Source organism: Melopsittacus undulatus, chromosome 5, assembly GCF_012275295.1.
Source record: "Melopsittacus undulatus isolate bMelUnd1 chromosome 5, bMelUnd1.mat.Z, whole genome shotgun sequence".
Lineage (NCBI taxonomy): Eukaryota > Metazoa > Chordata > Aves > Psittaciformes > Psittaculidae > Melopsittacus > Melopsittacus undulatus.
The window spans coordinates 70324829-70342566 of record NC_047531.1 but is presented as its reverse complement, the minus strand read 5'-3'; the positions used below and the strand labels follow the sequence as shown (position 1 = coordinate 70342566).

Below are 17738 nucleotides of genomic sequence, written 5' to 3'. Positions count from 1 at the left end.
ATAATCATCATGTACCATCTGGTGTTTCCAATGGAGCAGATTCATGTACTCTGTTTTATTTACCATTTGGCATATACCACATTTATATAACCTGCCAGTCAGAAGTGGACAATTCATTCACTGGAATTATGTATTGTGAAGTAAGTTTTATTTGTTTCATTGATAAAGATAAAAATTGACCTTCCCATGGACTAGCATGACATTTCTTCCATGGGCATAAAAATCTCTTGAAGAAATTAGTAAGACTTTGTTACTAGACCATGGTTGGTATTTGTCTTTCTTATCGATACCCTGTTGACATTTTATTTTTCATTATTACACTGTTTTCTTCATAAAATCTTTTCCTTAAGTATATGGCAGGAAAATAAAGCTTTCCAGGGCTGCTCTTCAGGCAATGAAGAACAAAGACACAAAGCTCCAGCAATATGACTCCATGGAAATATTATAAATACATCACATCTAAGAAGAAAACTGAATCCACATATGTAAACATATGTAAATTCTCACACTTACTAGTAGTTCTGGTGCCCTCAATATAAAAAGGACATGGAACTGTTGAACAAGTCCAGAGGAGGGCCATGAGGATGATCAGGGGACTGGAGCACCTCCCATAGGAAGACAGGCTGAGAAAGTTGGGGCTGTTCAGCCTGGAGAAGAGAAGGCTGCGTGGAGACCTCATAGCAGCCTTCCAGTATCTGAAGGGGGCCTATAAAAGGGTGCTGGGGAGGGACTCTTCATTAGGGACTATAGTGTAGGACAAGGGGTAATGGGTTAAAACTTAAACAGCAGAGGTTTAGATTGGATCTAAGGAAGAAATTCTTTACTGTTAGAGTGGTGAGGCACTGGAATCGGTTGCCCAGGGAGGCTGTGAATGCTCCATCCCTGGCGGTGTTCAAGGCCAGGTTGGATGAAGCCTTGGGTGATAAGGTTTAGTGTGAGGTGTCCCTGCCCATGGCAGGGGGGTTGAAACTAGATAATTTTAAGGTCCTATCAAACCCTAACTATTCTATGATTCTATGATTCTACATGCAAGTGTATAACTTAAAGACTGAAAAAAATGCTGCTTGAAAATGCACTCCTATCATATTTCAAATAAATTTATTTTGAAGCTTAATATACAGCAGTTCCAATCCATTTTCAGTATGGGACTTATGAGTGATAAAGCTGTCATCTTTGGACGCAAGTCATATACAAAGTACTCACAGGCTCAGGTGAAAATTTAGGCTTCAAAAAGGGCTAAAAGCCCTGTGCTAAAACAGTTATTAGAAAGACTTAGGATGAAAGTGGGAAAAAAAAATTGGAAAAAGAGCAGTTAACAAGTTAAACTTGTGTTAAAAAAATAATAATAATAAAATAATCAAAACCCAAACCAGATAATATCAGAAAATCTATAAAAACAACTCCTAAATTATCACAAATTCAGGAGTGAAACATAATGCAGAAAGAAAAACCCACGTTAGAATGTTTGGGAACATGTTAACATGTTCCTCCTTCAATGAGCGTAGAGCTAATATACTTCAGTTTTACTTTATTTGACAGCATATTTTTCATTTTGTTTTATATCTGTAACTGGGAATGCACTGCAAAAGGCAGATGAACAATGTGAATTGCCTAATTAAGTGAATGCATAATTAATCTAATGAGAATAATCCATTTTTATAATGAAAAAGGAATAATTAAACAATTTAGAGTTATTAGAAACAATGTATTATTCAAAGGAAGCTATTTTTAAAAGAGGTCTCAATGGTGATTAATAAAACAGACTTAATATGAACATCCTGTTGGGTTCTAGACTTTCCCATTCCAATTAAGCCATTACAAATGTAAGTGAGAAGGGACTTCTGTACACACATTTATCTGGAAACCTACTTTCTCTTTTTTTTGCCACTCTCTTTTTCTTATGTTGATGAGAGGCCACTATATGCACTTTAAGAGGCATGGTAGCAAACCGTGGTTTTAGCAAACAAGCTAGCAGCTTGTTGGCTAAACAAAAGTGGCAGGTTTAGCAAAACTTGCTTTAGTGTGGTTTTCATTACTATTATTTTTTTCCTTTTAAACAGCAAATTATAAAGGAAATAAGACAGTTTGGGAGGCAAAAATGTTTGGATGACTTAAATTTCACTGTAGAATTATGGGGTTATTTTTTTGTTTGTTTGCTTGTTTAAGTGAAACATAGTACACAAAGCCTTCAACAACTTCAAACTCCTAAATTACACTATATCCTAGTAGCCATCTCAATGAAAAGATACTGAAGAATTTATTTTTTTTTTATTTTCAAACAGATGAGCACTTGAGTGTTTCACTGTTTGAAATTCATCTCATCTCTGTGCACTAACAAATTTTATACCAAATCTTTCTTCAACTTCTGAGATAGGCTCAGCTGAGACAGAAATAGAAGAGCTTTACTTCATTTGTGAATGGTCAAATAACCCCTGGGCCATAATGGCACTGGTCTGATCTGGCTGAATATTCCTATGTTTGGCACATTTGTTAACAAATTGAACTTACTGACTCTTTAGATCCCAACATGTTCTTCAAATATATATACAAAAATTCCTTTGGATTTGATTAATTCATAGGTGTCTCTGGTTTCTCAGTTTCACACCTGGATTCATCCCTCCTAACCACAGGCATTTAATAAAGGCAACAGCACTAGAAAGAGTCCACTTAATGGTCAGTTGAGACCATTTCAATTATGTCATCAGTTTGTTGATGACAGAAGCCACCGAAGTCTTGCAGGATCCAAAATGGCATACTTGAGTTAAATATTCAAAGTAACATGGGATGCATAAGAGCCAATACCATGAGTAGGTGTGGGCAAGACCCTTTGAAGAAAACTTTAAGGGGGGAGTGGGAGAAAGGAAATGCAAAACTAAATAAGCATTTATTCAGGTTTAGTCCAAACTGTTCATTTTAAGTCTTCTAAAAAAAAATGTGTTAAATATATCTAATTAAAAACCTCAGACTTTAAAGGAGCACTCAAATATAGTATCTGAAATAATTTCTGCCAGTGTTTTAGTTTTAAAACTTGTAGGTTGTGCCAAAAATAGTATTTTCATTAACAGAGAATAAAAAAAAATAAAATAAAAGAATAAAAACTGTTGCTTCTGCAGTCTTTCAAATGCCATTTTTTTTTCTTCTTCTCATCTGTTAGGTGTTTCTGGTAGCATAACATGTGTATGAGTAGCAAGTATCAGATCAACCATCAAGACTCACATACTCATAAGACAACTGTTTTACACAAATTCTAGATGTTCAGATAACTGGCATATGAGAAAGCAAAATGAGAAAAGGGGACGAGAAGGGGAGAATTAGTGGAGAACTAGATGAGAATTAGGAAAAAAGGACAGGTGAGCAGCTGCCTGCGTTTCAGCTTAAGAGGGGATTGCCACTCTCGTCACCAGAGTAAAAGCTCCTTCCTCTTATGTCCAATGAAGTGGCATCATGTCAGGAATGTGCAGGGATTTCTATCTCTTCAGCTTTTCCGCTAGTTCTCCTTTCAGACATCTCCAAGCACAGTGAATTTGAGAAACACTGCTTTAAACCTAAGTCCACTGAAATATAAAGCCAGCAAATTACCTAACTCTACCTAATTCTAACACTACCTCAAGCAGAGAAGTGTGCTGTGGTGGTATTATCCAAGGAGCAACCATGAATCTGTTCACGTCTTCAGATTTTCATGTGATCAAATAAATTGCCTCCTGCACCAAATCATGCCTAAGAAAGCCTTTGGCTCAAAGCTTGAATTGAAGCACAATGTGATACACATGTAAGCCTCTTGAAAGATACACCATATTGACAGTTTTTCCTGACAGCTCCAGAAGGTTAGAAGTCAAAAAGAACATCTGCACATCCTGGAAGCACAAATTATAAGTGTGCACATCCATGTGCACTTGGAAGAAAATCGTCAATACATTTATTTCTGCTAGTCCATCAGCACACTTTTTTTGTCCCAACTGACCATTCTTTTCATTTGGCTGTTCCATGAAGTTCGTGGTTTCTTTAGGGCTGATGCCAACTAATTTATTCTCTGTTCCAACATCTTCATGCTGAGAAGAAAAGATTTACATGGAAAATACAGATGTATTTCCCCATAGTTTAACACTTGGAATGTAAGACACAGACTGTACCTGTGACAAGATGCTAAAATAAACTAATGAGCTGATAGAGATAAAGCTTAAAACATTCACTAGGGATTCCTGTGTAGTATTTGGAATGTCCCTGGTAACATATACTAAAGAATTCGTATCAATACAAGAAATAGGTGGAAGTGAAATTGAAAGAGAGGGAAAAGGGAAAGAAAGGGGAAAGAAGGAGAGAAAGATGGAAGGAGGCAGGCAAGAAGGAAGGAATCATTTATTTCAAATTTTACAGTCCTGTGCCCGAAGTGACAAGGTTTTGAGATCAACTGTACCTACACAGACACGTAAGACAAGCAGAAATAAACCACATCTCTCTCATAGCTACTTTGATATAAGCATGGAGTAACATCACTGAATTTTACAAGGTGATCTAAAGTTATGCCATTAAAAGAAAAGATTTCACTGGCATTCAGTAGAATTCTCTGTGTATAATACTCCATGACAAAGACCTAGTGACTGGTATAGAGAACATTCCTGTGTCTACAGCCTTTCTGCATCACGTTTTACTATGCTTGTATTCCAGTGACTAAATTTTGCCTTTCACTCCTAATCTGCAGAATGTCATTTATGTTGCAATATCCTCTGCACAAGGACACAGAAACCACATTTTGAACCTGTGACACAATAAAAGAGAAATCTGTAATAATCTTCATTAGGAAGTAACACACCATTTTAACACTGTAGTCTGGTAATGAAGAAGTCAATACTCCTGAGATGAATGATGATTTGAATAACCTTGCTTTCAGTTTATAGAGACTTGAAAATGACACAAAGGGAATATTGCAGGAAAAGAGGCTAGTTGATGAAATAGTGAGAGATAAAAAAGAAAAAAAAAGTCTAGACCTGTAATAAAATGCACACAATCAACTTCAATTGCTGGGACAGATAATCAAGACCTTTCATACTAAGTAAGGATAGATTTCTTAATAACACAGGCTAGAAGGGGCTGGAGTAAGATTTCAAGATACAATCTGCTACAACTTTTCCTGATTATTTTGAGACATCAACTGTACTGATATTCAATTGAAATAACAGAAATATTTGCACAAATACTCGTATCAGATTTGCCTGTGCAGGCATAAATAGAAGACAAGGTTACTAACTGCAATGATCCATAATGTGAAATAATGCAACACTGGCCTACATTAATTTAAATACCATAACTTTTTCTAAATAACAACGTATGTATTGATTCTGGAAGTCCAGGATATGGAATTTTACACTGCATAGGACCAGAGGGAAATACAATATGTGAGCAGTTCAGGCAGAGATATCATACAAAGTAAAAACATGGCTATTATGTGAGATTAATTTTCCCTTTTGGCCACTCATTTTTATTTATTTTACAGTTATCAGTTAGAATCAGAAGAGGAAATTAAAACAATATACAAAGATATATACAGTATGCTTGTGGTTCCCTACCTTCTTCCTTAACTAAGATTAAATTTATTACTTCTTTCTGTATTTTCCAACTGGGACTACATAGCTAGCATTTTTAGATTTGTCTATTACCAGCTTTAAAATACAGTATGAAGTAGTCCATAAAGTTAAATATTTTTGGTTCCTTGGGACTAATCACATCTGGAACTATTTTTTGCACATCTAGAATAAACAATCCAAAGTTATAAAGATACCTTCAAATTATCTGTGTACTTTCTGCACATGCATGGCTCAGTAGGACAAAAAATAGCCAACTTGTCAAAACCTTTCGTAATACTTATCCTTTTCAGCCATATAGATGCTAGGAAGGAGATAGACCTAAGTCTTCAACACATAGCAGACACTTCGATACATAGAACTCATGCACAGTAAAGTATAACTTCTAGTTGCCCACCCAGCAACAACCAGCAAAGTTAGGTCAAAACCGTTAGTAATAATAACCCATCTCAAGAAATTTTGAGATATGCCAATAGTCACCTTTTTTTTGTTTCCCAGAGAGGCAGCAATACTGAAATTCCTCTCACAGGAGGAAAGTTATGCAAAATATTAAAACCTTTGCTTTTGCCTCTGCAGTGATTAACAGATTGATGAAGTTATATTAACAGGTAGTGAAGTTATACATGACAGATTAGTTTCTTTTCCTTTAAAGAAGATATTTTGTCAATAGCACATTTCAAATCCTTAATCTTTCTGAGAGATTAACAGCAAGCCTGCAATATGTGTGAAAACCTTATCTATCTGAAACATACCATAATGCATGTAGCAGTTTCCTTTGGTAGGATCCAGCTGAATAGCCTTCACAAAGTACTTTTCTGCCTCACTCTTGCGTCCCTAAAAGAAAAAAAAGGGGGGAGGGGGGCATTATTTTAACGGTGTGTCAGCATGCAGCGATCACATACAATTTCCAAATTCCAGGCACTAGAGAAAAAAGACTTCTATTATCACTAGACTTAACCTAAGTAAATACGAATGTTTAAGTGTTACAGCAAGTTTTGTGGTCAGCTACTTGATGTTGCTGTTCTCCAGATTGAGGAAGAAATGTGTCCAACATTGTCAATGTTCAAGAAGTAAGGAAGTGGTAGAAATGTATTGCAGAATATATTGTAAAGGGCTTTGAGTGAACATCAAGATCCACACTACTTTTCTGGACAGGCATCAGGATGAGCATTACAGACCCAAGCTAAAATCAGAAGGGAAGGTAGGAAGGAGGTTTAGTCACACTTTTATAAAAAAATGCGGGGGGGGGAGGGGGTTATTTAGTGTCCTAAATAACACTATATACACTATATACATCCCCAACAGTAAAGTCACCACAAAGAAAGGTAATTATAAAAAAAATATTTTGGATTTCAATATGGGAAGTAAAAAAAATAGAAAATATTCATAATGTTAATGTGGGAAGTAAGATTTCATTAGAAAATAATTCTGTCAACCATAAAACACAACAGAAATTGAAAAGATAACTTTTAAAGACAATTATCAATGGTATGACAGAACACACAGAAAAAAAACCCCAAATCCCAACACAAATGATAGTTCAAATGATAGATATGTTCTATATCAGAGATTTTCTTATCACTGAAATCACCAAGCCACTAATGTTGCAGTACAGTATGCATGTGCCAGAGCATGTCCATTGCTGGTTGTTACTCTTGCCATGGAGAAACCAGCAATATTGGGTTAGCCTAGATTCTGATATCAAACACAAATCACCATCAGCTATTTAGTAAGATATCTGTAACCTGTTTATCTCTGTTCCCATAAAATTAGTTGCTTCTGTATGTGTTACAGAAAACTTCCAGAATAAAGAACAGTTAAGCTTAACCACTGTGGAAGAAAGGCATTGTGGTCTACACCTATCAAGGTTGCCTTGAGTGTTATTTCACAGATATAAGCATATATCTTTCTCAAGTTCTGTGGTCTGGAAACAGATAGTGCATACATCCTGCACTATCCCACAAGTTAACATAGGAATAATAACGAGGTCTGTTCGTGATTACAGCTGCTCCAGATTCTCAATATTTCCCTCAAGGGCCTTAGAGACAATAAAATAGAGAAAGAAGTTGTGCAGCACACCACAAACTATATCAAGACCAGGTTCCATCAAAAAAAAAAGAGGCCATATTTCTAAGAGATCATCCTGGCGGAGATGTAAGCAAGCTTATAATTTATAATATTTCAGTTTCACAAAGTAAATGTTCATTGGAGGTAAGGGTTTAGCTTTATTATTTAGTAAACTTTCTTTGGTAAACCTATATACCTTAAAATCATACCCACATGGCAAAAGGCTCTTATCAAACAAACAGTGCAATTACAGTACACTATTTGATATTGCAATGGCTCTCATCCCTGGTTTGTTTCTTTGACTGATTGGTTTAGTTTTTGTTTGTTTGTTTTTTAAAATAAACAACCTGCTCCCAAACCCATATGACCTGTTGGACAGAGTCCAGAGGAGGACCACAAGCAGAGGGCTATAGCATCCCTTCTATGAAGACAGGCTGAGAGAGTTGGGCTTGTTGAGCCTGAAGAAAAAGCTCAGGGGAGACCTTAGAGCTGCCTCCCAGTACCTAACAAGGCATACAAGAAATCTGGAGAGGCACTTTTTACAAGGTTGTGTAGTGACAAGATAAAGAGAGATAAGGAGGCTTGAAACAGAAAGAGGGTAGATTTAGACTAGATATTACAAAGTTGTTTATTGTCAGGGGTGGGAGACACTGGGACAGGTTGCTCAGATAAGTTCTTGCTGCACCATCCCTGGCAGTGCTCAAGGCCAGGTTGGATGTGACTTTGAGCAACCTGGTCTAGTAGAAGGTGTCCCTGCCCATGGCAGGCACAGCTGTGTGTGTGATATAATTAAACACTAAAATTTACACATTTAAGTCCAAGGTTGGCATTCGTAGCCTAGCAAAACTTACCATGACATCTGTGTAGTCCAGCCTTGAGGCTTTGAAATCATAGAATCATAGAATAGTTAGGATTGGAAAGAACCTCAAGATCATCTAGTCCAAACCCCTCTGCCATGGGCAGGGACACCTCACACTAAACCATATCACCCAAGGCTTCATCCAACCTGGTCTTGAACACTGCCAGGGATGGAGCATTCACAACTTCCCTGGGCAACCCATGCCAGTACCTCACCACCCTAACAGTAAAGAATTTCTTCCTTATATCCAGTCTAAATCTCTGCTGTTTAAGTTTTAACCCGTTACCCTTGTCCTATCACTACAGTCCCTAATGAATAGTCCCTCCCCAGCATCCCTGTAGGCCCCCTTCAGATACTGGAAGGCTGCTATGAGGTCTCCACACAGCCTTCTCTTCTCCAGGCTCAACAGCCCCAACTTTCTCAGCCTGTCTTCATATGGGAGGTGCTCCAGTCCCCTGATCATCCTCATGGCCCTCCTCTGGACTTGTTCCAACAGTTCCATGCCTTTTTTATGTTGAGGATACCAGAACTGCACACAATACTTCAAGTGAGGTCTCATGAGAGCAGAGGGTCAGGATCACCTCCTTCGACCTGCTGGTCACACTCCTTTTCATGCAGCCCAGGATACAGTTGGCTTTCTGGGCTGTGAGTGCACACTGAAGCTGGCTCATGTTCATTTTCTCATTGACCAACACCCCCAAGTTCTTCTCTGCAGGAGTGCTCTGAATCTCTTCTCTGCCCAACCCGTAGCTGTGCCTGGGATAGCTCCCACCCACGTGTAGAACCTTGCATTTGTCATGGTTAAACTTCATGAGGTTGGCATCAGCCCACCTCACAAGCGTGTCAAGGTCCCTCTGGATGGCATTCCTTCCCCCCAGCCTATCAAATGAACCACACAGCTTGGTGTCATCAGCAAACTTGCTGAGAGCACACTCAATTCCACTGTCCATGTCAGCGACAAAAATATCAAACAAGACCGGTCCCAACACCGATCCCTGAGGGACACCACTCGTTATTGATCTCCAGCCAGACATTGAACCGTTGACCACAACTCTTTGAGTGCGACCATCCAGCCAGTTCTTTATCCACCGAGTGGTCCACCTATCAAATTGACGTCTCTCCAATTTAGAGACAAGGATGTCATGTGGGACAGTGTCAAATGCTTTGCCCAAGTCCAGGTAGATGACGTCAACTGCTCCACCCCTGTCCATCACTTTTGTAGCCCCGTCATAGAAGGCCACCAAATTGGTCAGGCAGGATTTTCCCCTCAGCGAAGCCATGCTGGCTGTCATCAAGCACCTTGCTCTTTTTCATGTGCCTTAGCATGCCTTCCAAGAGAATCTGCTCCAAGATTTTGCCAGGCACAGAGGTGAGACTGACTGGTCTGTAGTTCCTTGGGTCATCCATTTTCCCCTTCTTGAAAATGGAGGTTATATTTCCCTTTTTCCAGTCATCAGGAACTTCACCTGACTGCCATGATTTTTCAAATATCATGGCCAGTGGCTTTGCAACTTCATTTGCCAGCTCCTTCAGGACCTGTGGATGGATTTCATCAGGTCCCATGGACTTGTGTACATTCAGGTTCTTAAGATGGTCTCGAACCAGATCCTCTTGTACAGTGGCCTCAAGGTCTAGGTTTTCACTGTCCCTGCGTCCGCCTTCCAAGACTTGGGTGCTGTGGTCAGAGCCTTTGCCAGTGGAGACCGAGGCAAAGAAGCCATTCAGAACCTCAGCCTTCTCCAAGTCCTGTGTAGCCAGTTCTCCCGAAAGTTTCCGGAGGGGGCCTACATTGTCCTTAGTCTGCTTTTTAGCTGCTACATACCTATAAAATCCCTTCCTATGATCTTTAACATCCGTTGCCAAGTTTAGCTCCAATTGGGCCTTAGCTTTCCTAACTTTGTCCCTAACTACCCTGACAACATCCCTGTATTCATCCCAGGCCACCTGTCTTTGTTTCCACCTTTTATAAGCCTCTTTTTTCCTGTGAATTTTTCTCAGCAGCTCCTTATCCATCCAAGGAGGTCTCCTGGCCCTCCTGCTGCACTTCCTTCTAGTCGGGATGCAACACTCCTGAGCTTGTTTCAGGTGATCCTTGAATTTTAACCAAGAGTCTTGGGCCCCCTTGCCCTCTAGGGCTATATCCCATGGAACCTTGCTAAGCAGGTTCCTGAAGAGCCCAAAGTTTGCTCTCTTGAAGTCCAGGGCAGTGAGCTTACTGCACGCTCTTCTCATTGTCTTGAGGACCTCAAATTCAACCATCTTGTGATCACTGCATCCAAGACTTCCCCGGAGAGTCACATTTGCAACGAGCCCCTCCCTGTTGGTGAGCACGAGGTCAAGCAGGGCACCTCTCTTCGTCGGCTCCTTTATTGCTTGCAGAAGGAAGTTGTCTTCCACACAATCGAGAAACCTCCTGGATTGCTTGTGCCGGGCTGTACCGTCGCCCCAACAGATGTCAGGGTGGTTGAAGTCCCCCATGAGAACAAGGGCCTGCGAGCGTGAGGCTTTTCCTATTTGTCTGTAGAGTTCTTCATCCACAGGTTCCTCTTGATCAGGCGGTCTGTAACATATCCCCACAGTAATGTGTCCCATCACTGATTTCCCCTTAACCCTGACCCACAAACTTTCTGTTAACTGATCACCTGTCCCCAGACAGAGTTCCATACTCTCCAGCCTATCCCTAACATAAAGGGCAACTCCCCCTTCCCTCCTACCGGGCCTCTCTTTTCTAAAAAGCCTATAACCCTCCATTCCAACACTCCAGTCAAAGGAGCCATCCCACCATGTTTCGGTGATGCCTATTATATCGTAGCCCCGTAGATGTGCCCACATCTCTAATTCCTCTTGTTTATTCCCCATGCTACGGGCATTTGTATAGAGGCATCTGATCCGAGCTCCAAATGAAGCCAGCTCAGTGGCTGGAGCGGCTAGAATATTACTACATTGCTCAGAGTATTTATTATAGGTGCTGGCAACTGACTGTGTGTGTTGGGATGGAATGATGCTCCCCTCCCCCAACACAACTAGTTTAAAGCATCCTTGACAAGTCTGGCAAGCCTCCCAGCAAAGCCACTCTTCCCTTTCTTTATCAGAGCAGTTACATCAGACCCCATCAGGCCTGGCCTACAAATGTGGGCCCCATGTTCGAGACACCCAAACCCTTGACTATGACACCACCCTTTTAACCATTTATTAACCTGTCCAATCCTCCTTGCCTTTGGAAGGTCCTCCCCTGTGTCTTGGAGAATTGTCAAAAAGACTATCTGAGCTCCAGAGCCCCTAACCACCTCTCCCAGGGCTCTGTAGTCCTTCTTTATACTCCTCAGGCTACTACTATCTATATCCCTAGCACCCACATGTATCACTAGAAGTGGGTAATAGTCCGTGGGACTTACTAGAGCAGGCAGCCTCTCCGCAACATCCCTGATCTGTGCCCCAGGTAGGCAACACACTTCCCTTGCGACCAGGTCAGGGCAACAGATGAGCGTTTCTGTCCCTTTCAAGGCAGAGTCCCCTAATACTACAACCCACCGCTTTTTCCTGGCGGCACCAGTAGAGATCTTCTGTACCAGTGCACTAGCCGGCTGTTTCTGATGCAAGTGCATTTCCTCATCAGCCCCCTGCAGGACAGCCAAGCGGTTCTGGGTGGGTACAGCAGATTTAGGAGGAAGCTCCTTGCTTTTAGTTGCTCTCTTCCTCCTTTTGGTGTTTTTTTTTTTGTTACTAATTCCCAGCTTCCCTGATCAACAGCTTCCTTCTTTCCTCCATGAGTTAGAGGGGAATCATGAGGCCCCTGTGCTGTTTGGTCCTGGAGCAAGCATGACAGCACCAAGCATATGTACCACTAATACTGACAGAACTAGCATGTACAGATTTTGCATCATTGCTTTAACAGACTAACATCATTAGTTTTAGCTGGTTGCACTTTGTGTCTATTTCTAGAACATAAAAGGACAGTTCATTGATTACAGTCACAGAATACATAGCTTCTGCCTACAGATCTGTAAGTACACAAACATTTGTCAAACATGATTAATTTACATTTACTGTGATCACCAAAACCACATGACTGCTCTACTCTTTTTGGCACTTTTCAAATGGCATATTGCACTTAAGTTCAAGCCAGTCAGGAGACCTGGAGTACATAATGATGACAGGTGCCAGCATACATAGCATCAAAGGAATGACTGGGCTATTAACAGTCTCTAATACTCATTAACAGATGAATGGGGTGTCCTGGGTTCAGCTGTAAGAGTTATTCTTCCATGACAGGGGAGAAAAATCTTACATTATATCACCAAAGATACAAGATGATCTGACTATGAAGTTCATAGAATCATAGAGTGGTTTGGGTTGGAAAGGACCTTAAGATCATCTAGTTCCAGCCCCCTGCATCAGGCAGGGACACCTTCCACTAGACCAGGTTGCTCTAAGCCCTGTCCAACCTGGCCTTGAACACTGCCAGGGATGGGGCATTCAGAGCTTCCTTGGGCAGCCTGTTCCAGTGTCTCACGACTCTCACAGTAAAGAACTTCTTCCTTTTATCTAACCTAAATCTCCCCTGTTTTGGTGATTAGCACATTTCCATATGTTCATGTTGGCCATCTTTTTCATATATAAACATTTGTCAAAATAAAAAAAAAAAAGAATAAAACCATTTTCTTGCAGAATTGCATTTTGAGGAACCTTGCATCACATTATCTAAAAATGTCCTCTTTGATGCCATCTGTCTGCTGCTAAAATGTCAATACCTTGGCACAGATTTAATAAACATTATGTTTGTGTCAAATGATATAAAATTCAACTGCTTGTCATAATCAAGCTATTTTATAATTAAAATTTAGCATTTATCAACTTTTTTCAACTATTCAATGTACACCTTAACTATTATAACAGAACGGATATATTGTGTAGTTAAAGACAGCAATCCCTGGCATCCTCCCTTCCCACTGTATGTTTTCAGTGTTAAACACATGGCATAAGGGAATAAAATTCCAACTTTTAAAGAAAATCCAACTAATTGTTTAAACAGCTGAAAAATAATGATTTGGGGCAGGAAGGCATTTTGTGTGCATGTTCACTGTTACGTGACCCATACAAATGCAGGCATTGAGAGCCTCTGGAAACCTCTCAATTGCTAGCAGCAGGGTGTGCAGTTGTATATGCACAACCGCGTGCTTTGGCAATTTTACAAAGCAAAAAATAAGTTTACAACTGCATGATAGCAGACTTATTTGAAGGATAGAAAAGTTATACATAAGTTTTTAATGGAAGGACTGGATGGCTCTGAGGATTAATAATGGGATATGAAATACCTTTCACCTGTTGGTCACCAGTTCACATCCCATCCGGGTCAGTAGCTAATGAAAAGGTGCTATCTAACAGCTACTGGTTTGCTCAGGAGAAATGAGTGGGTGGTCCTAGCCCAAGCCCTAATGGAGATCTGCAAAGACGCACTGGCATATTTATGGTTTTTCAGCGCAGAGACCAACAAGACAGAATCATAAAACAATGAATGGTAATGTCATTGCTGGGGAGAAAAAAGCAGTAACATAATGAATACAGTTTGACAATTGATTTGGAAGGCTGTGCTGATATTTGCCTTACTCTAAAGCCTATAATGAGGACAAATATTCAACAGTTTTCCATTAATAAGGAAAACTTTATTCCCTCTCTGTCTAAATAAAGATGAATTTCCCATGATTGCTACCTTCCAGCAACACCATCAGATTTGAAAGGAAAAAAAACTGAAAGTAACTGACACATGACTCATAATTTAGCACACTAGTTGTCCTGGCTTTCAGAAATACCCCGCAAATCATGAGACTTCCAATCAGAACAGCTGGTTGCTTACAGGTTTGGAATGCAGTTAATTGTTCAAATATGAATTCAGGACCTTGATTTTTAAGAGCAGATCTTTGCAGTTGACTGCAAGGGGTTTTATGTTTGTTGGGCTGCTTTCTTCCTAGAGAGCAAGAAAATGGATCCGATCTTCGTAATATGGTCAGACATACTGCTTAACAGGGCTTTACTACAAAAGACTGTTATGACAAATATGACAAACAAAAGAGAGCTAGCTAAGGGCAGTTGATACATTAGTAGAAGGCCTGTATTTATCCTCAAAATATTAAAAAAAACTGAGGATAAAACTACCACTTTTATATCCACCCAATTCTTTTTCCATACTGTGCTGGCAAACTGTGCCAAATTCATGTTGAGGCAGCTGTTGTACTTCAGGCTACTGGAGGCCCAAGGACCCTGAGATGCTAGTAAAATTGGGAAAGATTAACACAGCTAAGCAGCTCTGAATAACCCTCTTGTGGAAACTATGATGACACAGTGGCAACCAGTAATGTGGTTCAACAAACTAGGTGGTCTCTGCAAATTAAAGCAAATTATATTTTGGAAATATTCATCATTCTGTAAAGGGTGTGAGGGTTTAACCGGCAGAGACTTTACTCTTCAATACAGTTTAGCCCGATTTAACTGATAATAATGTGATTACACAGGGAACTCAATTTGTGTCACAAATGCAGTTGACTGTCATTTCCCACAACCTGTTAAATTTTGTATTTTTTGGCAAGCATTTGTATTTTTAATAAAAAGATTTGAATTATGAAAAGATATCTTAATGGAAGATTGATTAAACTGTGGACACTGAATAAAGAAAATAATTATTATGTTACATATTTCCTTCTTCATCTCTAGGACATTTTAAAGCCACAGAGAGACTACAAAAGGATAGTAAAAAGCTCTTAACTGAGCCTGTGACTTAATTTCAAGTTTCTTTAAGTTGCTGCATACCAGCACATCTGTTTCATAAACAGTTCCTTTGCCCTACTTACAAAAGTTGCACCAGGACAGGCAAAACACAATTTAAATGGTGTGATACTGTGCAAATTAGTGATAAAGTGCTCAAAAGTTTACTTAGTTGGACTAAAGAAACAGGAACTAGAGAGCTGCATCTTACAATGAGGTCACTGACATACGCAAGCTCCCCATTCCTCCTCTAAATATTACAACTAAGAAAAAAGCTTTAATATCTAGTATTTAGTAGCTAAATGGATTTTAGTTTTTCTCCACATTTTGCTGTTATTTCTATAACTCTTTCTTCACTCTGAATTACAATGTCAGCATCCTGCATCATAATTTGCACTGAAATGCTAGTACCAGTGAAACATGAGGGACTTGCATTATTCACACTGAAGGTCCAAAATTTATCTCAGTCTCTATAGATCCTGTGCAGCAGAGATACACCTTGCCCCTTCATCCGCTCTTTATTATAATAAAATATAAACAACTGAACACAGAATAGAAACAATGACTCCTAAAGTTTAACATCTGGCCAAGAAAAACACACACACAAGGCAAGATTTGTAACTAGAAGTGATTTGTAATGATAAGCGCTACATACTTCATCAGAAATCCAAATAGCTGTGGGGGAAGGAGTTTACAGTCATGCAAAGCCCCTTGTTTCCCAAGTTATCATAGAATCATAGAATGGTTAGGGTTGGAAAGGACCTTAAAGATCTTCATAGAATCATATAATTATAGACCATATACTTCCAACCCCCATGCCATGAACAGGGACACGTTCTACTAGACCAGGCTGCTCAAAGCCCCATCCACCCTGGCCTTGAACACTTCCAGGGATGCTGCAGCTACAGCTTCTCTGGGCAACCTGTGCCGGTGCCTCACCATCCTCACCACCTTCATAGTGAAGAATTTTTTCCTTATGACCAATATAAATCTCTCCTTTGTTAGCTTAAAGGCATTCCCCTTTGTACTGTCACTACATGACCTTGTAAAAAGTGCCTCTCCAGATTTCTTGTAGGCCCTATTTAGGTACTGGGAGGCAGCTCTAGGGTCTCCCTTGAGCCTTCCCTTCTCCAGGCTGAACAAGCTCAACTCTCACAGCCTGTCTTCATAGGAGAGGTGCTCCGTTCCTCTGATCGTCTCCATGGCCCTCCTCTGTAGTCAGTATCAGTGGGCTTGTAAAAGATGCTCTCTTTACAAAGTTTTCTTCTCTCATGTCCTTAGACTATCACAGTGAGAAACAATACTGTGACTAGAACTGAACCTCAAGTTTTGGCTTTCTAGTAACTTCAAGAACATGAGAATATTATTTCTGCTTGGTGTTACATATTAATCTTGGTGTGTGGGAGCAAGAATTGGATGACTCTGGAGGAAATTAGGGTATAAATCTGTATCTACTGATACACAGTAATTCACCGTATACTAATCCTTACCTTATACAAATGTGACGCAACCTTCTCATTATTGTGCAGTGTGATACGCTCACATACCCTTGTCGTTGAGGTCATGACTGATGTTTTCCTTCCCAGTCATTTCACTGAATCAGGGTCCTCACATGCACAAGTCTATGCATACTATGCTTGTGTAATCCAGTGAGTTAGTTTTAGAAACAAGCTTGGTATGATTAATAAAATACAATGTCCTGTTTAATTTTAATTCTCCATTTGTAACTTAAGTGGTTTGTTTCCATCTAAATATATTATATTAGTCCTCTTTTAACTTGCTGACTAAAAATTCACCTCGTAGCCTGAGATTATACTGAAGTTGGTGTAATTTTTCTATGAGCCAAGGTTATTTAGCGAGTAAATAACATAAATTTGGTTCTTGAATCTACATGTGCAGGGATAATTAATATTGATAACCAGAGAGCTGAGATTTAAGCATTACCCCTGGACTTTGGTGGGAATCCACTGGAACTTAAGCATTTCTGAATGTGACACCACAGTTTATACACATATTTAGGAATGTAAAGCACATCTCCTAACTTTACTGGCTTGAGGCATGATTCAGTGGTTATTAAGGTGATATTTTCTTCAAGTAAAGCATATATCTGATTAATCAGTAATTTATTAGAGCTATTTGACACCCATTTTCTTAGTTTATGGGTCTCATATCACAAAAAGCATTCTTGTTTTATTAAGGCATTCAAAATTACGTAGGAAAGAAATATAGGCATAGGATTACCACACCATCCCCCGCCCCCCCCCCCCCCCCCCCCCGAAGTTCTATTTGGTTGGAGTTTTGGGTTGGGTTTTTTTTTTTTTTTTTTGGTTGGTTTGGTTTTTGGTTGGTTTCATACCCTTTTTTTAGTCTTTCTCTTGGGGTAATATGAAGTCTAAAATGAATTTACCTCATGTTACCTCACTGTTAACACCAAAAAAGATTGTATACAATCTTAAGTAAACTTTTAAACAACA

The 17738-nt window shown here is 39.7% G+C and overlaps 1 protein-coding gene across 1 annotated transcript in view; it reads right to left on the bottom strand.

Annotated features, from left to right (window-relative positions):
• TMTC2 (transmembrane O-mannosyltransferase targeting cadherins 2) overlaps nucleotides 1-17738 on the bottom strand; it is a 251891-nt gene that overhangs the window by 38686 nt on the left and 195467 nt on the right. Inside the window, exon 9 of the mRNA XM_034063127.1 lies at nucleotides 6332-6413. Coding sequence (XP_033919018.1) covers nucleotides 6332-6413 — 82 coding nt within the window. The remainder of the gene's footprint in view (nucleotides 1-6331; nucleotides 6414-17738) is intronic.